The sequence below is a fragment of the Galeopterus variegatus genome, unplaced genomic scaffold (genome assembly GCF_000696425.1).
Source record: "Galeopterus variegatus unplaced genomic scaffold, G_variegatus-3.0.2 Scaffold5630, whole genome shotgun sequence".
NCBI classification, from domain to species: domain Eukaryota; kingdom Metazoa; phylum Chordata; class Mammalia; order Dermoptera; family Cynocephalidae; genus Galeopterus; species Galeopterus variegatus.
In genome coordinates this window covers 127008-133566 of record NW_007731741.1, presented here as the reverse complement: position 1 = coordinate 133566, position 6559 = coordinate 127008, and the positions used below count along the sequence as shown (strand labels likewise).

General features: G+C 53.6%; 1 protein-coding gene across 1 annotated transcript in view; it reads left to right on the top strand.

Moving 5' to 3' along the window:
* The first annotated feature begins 1737 nt into the window (after window positions 1-1737).
* Window positions 1738-6559, top strand: part of TIMP3 (TIMP metallopeptidase inhibitor 3) — a 65834-nt gene continuing 61012 nt past the window's right edge. Inside the window, exon 1 of the mRNA XM_008589742.1 lies at window positions 1738-2148. Within this exon, the coding sequence (XP_008587964.1) occupies window positions 2028-2148 (121 nt within the window). The 5' untranslated portion in view covers window positions 1738-2027. The remainder of the gene's footprint in view (window positions 2149-6559) is intronic.

Here is a 6559-nt window from a genome sequence, read left to right as displayed (position 1 = left end):
GAGCGCCGCCGTGCTTCCCAAGCGGCGCACTATCCAGTGCGCCACCGGGCCGGCCCGAAAAAGGAGTTTTTAAGATGTTCTTGGAAATACCATCTCCCACAAAATTTTCTCCTTCTGCCAACCCATTGTCACTTCTTGGAGGTGTAAACAGAGGAGTTTCTGAGAAAAAGGCTGAACTTGCATTTCTCCCATTCCTTATGTGCTCCAAGCCTCCTTCTACACAGGGTGAAGTGGGAGAGAAAGGGAGAGAGAGACACAAAGGTATAGAAAGACGGATGATCCCAGCTGCAAAAAACATTTGCACACTTACATCTAAGTGCTGCTGAAGTTCAGTGAAATAAAAGCTTCTTAAGAAGAGTTGGTGGAAATGTGTGAATTGAGTTCCTGGCTGGTTGCCAATCACCCCACCTTTCTGTGTCCGTTTTGTGACACCTGAGCTTGTTTTTCCTATCTAGAAGGATTTTTGTGACATAGAATGAGGTGAGGTGTGGAGCCCTGCTTTTAAAAACAGAAAGCAGAATCAAAATGTTAATAATAAAGATAGTGGTTGCATTCATTATTCACCATCATCCATTATAACTAGTCATCTAGGAGTCTGGATAGTTCTCCAGGATCTGGTTTTATCCCAGTTTTGGATGAGTTCATCCCAAAACTCCTTGCTGAAGGATGAAGACCTGTCTGCCACGGGCACGGTTACCACTTCCTCCTGACTTTTCTGCTTTCTGTTCTCCAGATAAGTTCAGGGCCTTTGCACCTGCTGCTCTCCCGGCCCGGTGCCCTCCCCTGCAGGTTGACGGGGGCTGATCCTTCCCCTTGTCACTTCTCAGCCAGGACGTCACCTCAGAGAGCCCTTCTCTTACTATCCCACACAAAGCATTTTCTCCCCAGTCATTTCTAACCCATCACTCTGTTTTGTTTTCTTCATAGCACTAGCACCATAGAAAATTACCCTATGTAATCACGACTTTCCACAGGAGCAAGGACTCTGTCTTGCTTACCCCAGCCTCGGGACCAGTGTTTGCTGAATGAATTCACAACCTCCTTTTCTCCTAGCGAGCCCAGGAAAACAACCCTCTACTAGAGCCAGCTTCAAAGGGCAGATGGCTTCTCCATACCCAGGAAAGTAAGAGCAAGAGACAGAAGAAAAGATAAGTCTGTCTGGGTCTTTCCCCTCTGGGGCTGCTCTCCCCAGAGAAGGTGGAGGGGTAGCATTTTCTCCTAGACTTTCCACCAGGCGTAATCAAGGTCTCCAGAGCCGGGGCCACCTATGACTTGTGGAAGGGGTTGTGCTGGGTGGGTGGGTGGCAGTTAATCCTGCTTTGGGTCCGAGGTGCCCAGAGATCGGGGTGGGCGTGAGGCGAGGGTGCAGGCGCGAGGGGGGACGGAAGGGGCCGCTCTGGGGGCCAGGCCGGGGGCGCGGGTCCGGGGCGCGCCCAGCCCACCCACTCGCGTGCCCACGGCCGTACTATTCCCTATAAGGATCTGCTGGTTTTCCTTCTGTATGGCTAAAATGTATAAAGGGGAAAAAGGAGTTTTTTTTTTTTTTTTTTCACTTTTTTCTCCCAAGACACTTTTTTGGGGGAGGTTGGAATAATATAAATAAAATTTAAGGAGGGCCGATGAGGTCATGCGGCTCTGCGATTGGTCGGCGGGGGCGGGCCCGGGCTCCGGCCGGGAGGGGTCCCCCGGGGACCCGCGCTATATCTCCGGGCAGCCCCAGCAGCGGCGTGCAGCGGGCGGCGGGCAGGCGGCGGGTGCTCGGACGGCTGCTCCTCCTCCGGCTCCGCTCCGGCTCCTGCTCCCGTTCCTTCGCCCCTCCGCGGAGCGGTGCGCCAGCGCCCGGGCAGCCTCGCCGCGCCCCATCCCGTCCGGCTGGGCACTCGGAGGGCGGCGCGCCGGAGGCCGAAGTTGCCTCGCACGGCCGGGAGGACGAGCTCGGGCTGCAGCAGCCCCGCCGGCGCAGCGCGCGCAACTTTGGAGAGGCGAGCAGCGGCCCCAGAGCGGCGGCGGCAGCGGCAGCGGCGGCAATGACTCCCTGGCTCGGGCTCGTCGTGCTCCTGGGCAGCTGGAGCCTGGGGGACTGGGGCGCCGAGGCGTGCACATGCTCGCCCAGCCACCCCCAGGACGCCTTCTGCAACTCCGACATCGGTAAGCGCGCCTGGTGCCCCCGCCCGCCCCGCGCTGCAGCCGGGACTGCGGCGCTGCTCCTTGTCTCTGTCCCGGGAGAGGGGCAGATGTGCTTGGGACGGGCTGACGAGACGTACTTTCCTCAGGCCGGGGCTCTGGGCTCTGGCATAGCCGAGGGGGACGATGCCCTGCAGAGGAAACCCCACAGTGGCTGAGCGAAGCCCCTGCAGCCTTGGCTCTCCTTTTAGGGCGTGAGGTCCTTACCGGTCCTTTTGACATCTGGAAAATTTCTCCGTGCACAACTGAAAGAAGAAAGGCCGGGGGAGAGGGTTCCTAGAATTTGGAATGCACACTAAAGTGCTGGGATGTTGAATAGTTAAAAAAAAAGTTGCCAGCCATGTGCACAGAAAGTTGCAGGAGAAACTTGGCGTATTCTGGGTGTGCATTATTTCCTGCGCTCATGAAGTTCATTCTGAAATTGAGACCCAACCCAGCCTCAGCCTTCCCAGGAGAGTGCTAACTGAGCTTCTTGGACTGCCAAATTTTGGTACCCAACCCAGCCTCAGCCTTCCCAGGAGAGTGCTAACTGAGCTTCTTGGACTGCCAAATTTTGGTACCCAACCCAGCCTCAGCCTTCCCAGGAGAGTGCTAACTGAGCTTCTTGGACTGCCAAATTTTGGTACCCAACCCAGCCTCAGCCTTCCCAGGAGAGTGCTAACTGAGCTTCTTGGACTGCCAAATTTTGGTACCCAACCCAGCCTCAGCCTTCCCAGGAGAGTGCTAACTGAGCTTCTTGGACTGCCAAATTTTGGTGGACTTAGGGGTAAAAGTGAGGAGAAAGCTGCAGAGTTGACCCTCCCCCTGGAGGAACTGTATTTGAGAGTGTTGATAGCAAGCAGGAGGTGGGTGTGCGAGGGATCACTTATCACATAGCTGTGAAAATTCACAGGAAGGCTATTTTTTTTTTTTTAGTTGACCCTCCCCCTGGAGGAACTGTATTTGAGAGTGTTGATAGCAAGCAGGAGGTGGGTGTTCGAGGGATCACTTATCACATAGCTGTGAAAATTCACAGGAAGGCTATTTTTTTTTTTTTAAATGTGTGTAGGGAGGGAGAGAATGAGCACTGGAAAATAGATTTGTCACCAGAAGAACAAAGATGCCAAGGGTTATATCATGGTGACAATTCCAAACTGGACTTAGCATCTTCATTAGAGGGACCCAGTAAGAAGTAGAGCCAATTTTTATCCAAGGCCTTGAAAGTGTCCTGGGAGAAATTGCTTGGGAGTGTTCGGGACACTTGTGTTTGGATAGCCAGAGGTGGAGTAGCAGCTGGAAAACATCTCTCCCTTCCTTTCCAGCTCGTGAAGCTTGCAAGTCCAGTGGCCTGCTGTGTGTGTGTGTGTGTGCGCGCGCGTGCGTGCTGGGCAGTGGGGTGGGACACAGTCTAGCCACCCTCTGCCTGTGTCGATTCAAAGGTGAAGAATGGAGAGTGTGTGTTTTAAGTGCGGTCATAAAGGAGAAGGAAATTTTCCACTGGGTCTCGGGTGAGGGACTCCACAAGTGTGTGGCGGAGAGGAGGGGAGGAGGCAGGAGCCTGGGTGGGAGGCAGCCGAGGTTGGGAGGGGCGCTAGTGGGCCAGGCCAAGCCTAGGAGAAGTCAGAGAGGCGGCTGTGGTGACCAGAAGGTCAGTCCAGTTGGCAGCTGAAGGTGTTTGTGCGACCTGGGGTCACCCTTGTTAGAGGTTTCCTGGGGCCCACATGGCACACCCTTTCCTCTCCCAGGGGAACCTGGCTGGCCCTGGGTTTGTGAATTGCTTGGAAGGATCCTTTTGGGCTGCCCAAGGCCGGGATGATGTTCTTCCTCCTCCCCTGGCTGCCCCCACCCAAATTCCACTTGGCGTTTCCCTCCTCAACCCGGTTGGTGACATTCCCACTTGAGGAGTGTTGGGAGTTGCTGCTGCTGCGGAGTTCTGGTTGAGCTCAGCCAGGAGCACACACAGGGGACCAGGAGGCTAGCAGGTGGAAGCAGCCTATGCAGACTTATAGCCTAAGTCCTCCTCTGCTTGAGAATGGGTTAGGTGTGTTCACTTGGGTGTTTTGGTGTGTGTGGGCAGGAGGACCTCATCCCTCCCCCTTGCCCTTTGCTTTGGGGTTGCTACCCTGGAAGTTCACCAGGGAAAGGTGGAAACAGGAGTGAGTAGATCCTCCTTCCAATGGGGGCCCTCCTCGACTCAGTTTACTGCTTCGATTTCCATTTAAGTTTCCTGCTGTGGGTCTGGACTGGTCCAGAAAGTTTCTTCTAATTTCTCTAGATTTATTCAAGAAATAGTTCTCCGCTCCCCAGATAAACTGCCCAAACAGAAGCTAAGTTACCAGGAAGTACCCAAAAGATCAGAACTATGGTGGTAGCAAAAATAAAAAAGAAAGGAAAAATCTTCGATGCTCTGGCTCGGATCCTAAATTGTTCTGCCTCGGTTTGGTGCACTGCACTAGGCAGGGATGAGATAATGCTTTTAAAAATGGGAGGTGTGGGTGTGGGCTGCTTGCTTGTTGACCTCCTGCTTGCCTTACGGAGCACCCTGCTGGCGTCCAGTAGGTGGCTCCCAATTTTCCCTGCTCGGAGCCTTTCTGGTCTCCAGTCCGGGTGGAAGCTCTGCCCATTCTCTTCCTGAAGAAAATGTGTAGGAGCTCCCCGTCCCCTTGGACCCCCCACAACCCCACCAATCAACACTGTAGCCCACTAGAGGTGCTCAAGCCAGCCTACCAATTTCCTCTTCCAGAACCTTCCTGGTTGTTTTTGCTTCATGGCTGGGTGCCATGTTGCCCCACGAAGGGCACAGCGTGGCCGGCTTGGCCCTCTCCAAGGGCTTCCCCCATGGCCTTCGCTCTCCACCCTCCTCATCCACAGGTGTCGCATTTTGCTTTTCTTCCCCAAAGCCCTGGGGACTGGCACAGCCTTCTGGGTGAGGAGGAGTTAAAAGGTGTTTCTATGGCAACTCCGGGCCCTGCACCCTATCGGGGTGTTTAGGAAAAGAATAAACTACATGCCGCTTATAAAACACACTGTGGGGGAAAGAAAGGGACTTGGCAGCAGTCAGGATGTCTGTGGCCCCCCTCTCCACCAGTCACTGCCCCTGAAACTCCTGACAAAACCTTGACTTGGGAGGAGGAAAGGGAGGGGGCTGGGAAAGAAGACGGCGGCCTTGGCCGGGCAGATCCTGCTCTGGCAGCTCTGTCCAGCCCAGGAAGGGGTGTGCAGTGCCAAGCGCTTTCTGAAAATTGGGGTGTGTGTGTGTGTATGAGTGTGGTTTCTGCAGAGGTGGGGGGGGGCAGGAGAGAGAGAATTTCGCTTCCGAATGCCAAGCCCTTCTCCCGGGCCCCCTCTGCAAGGAGGAATGGGCCATGGGGTGGAGTCTTGGGGGCCAGCCCCTGAGCCTGTCGGGAATTCAAGAGTGAGGCTCAGCTTGGGGGCCGGCTGCCAGCCCTGGAGGATGGCCCCTGGATATCTCCAAATTGTTTTGACAGGGGCCGTTGCCAGCGGATTCTTTCAGTATCAGATCTGAGGTTGTGGTTTTAGCAAAGAAGCCATTTTCAAAGAAACCAGATCCATTCCCTGTCACTCTCACACACAATTACATCTCAGCGCTGGGCTTTGCGACCTAAGGAAAATAGAAAGGATCAGACTTTGGAGAAGAGCTAGCTATGTGGTGGGGGTTGGGAGGGCCCAGGCTACTGACATCTTGAGAAGCATGGAAAGAGGAAAGCTGCTCTTGGCCTGGAGGAGGGAAGGGACATCTCTCAGACCCCTCCTGGGCACAAGGACTTCCTATCTACCCAGCAACCTTAAGAGTAGTATTGCACCCATTTTTCAGATGGAAAACATTGAGGCTGAGAGAGGTTGTGCTTGCCCAAGGCCACCCAGCTACTAAATGGTAAGGCTAAAACTAACTCTTAATTATGCCATTCTTCAATAACTTTTCAACTTTCCTTGACCCATGATGTTCTAAAGCAGGTGACACTTCCTAGGATCGAGATGGAATGGGTGGTTAATGTCTGAAGAGTGTTTTACTTCTTGATTTGGGAAGTTTTCCTGAAAAATATGAAAACAGCCAAAATGGCCAGAAGATTTAATTAAACATCACCTTTAGAGAGGAAGAACTTATTATTATCTTAAGGTATTAAAAAAAATACAGAGTATAGTTTCTAATGTTCTTTGGCTGTTAGAACTTGAAAAGACCCGTTTCAAAACCATCAAGGCCAAGTGAAAAAAATGACTCGGTTTGTGTCGCCGAGGCCCAGGGAGAAGTAAAGCTCATAGAAACAAGACATCTTGGGGCATCAAGACTCTTCCCCTTCTAGGTGGGGATGAGCTGGCTCCCTGGGGGGGGGGGGGCCCAGTCTGTGTAGATGGCCTGCTGGGGGGAAAGCCAGGG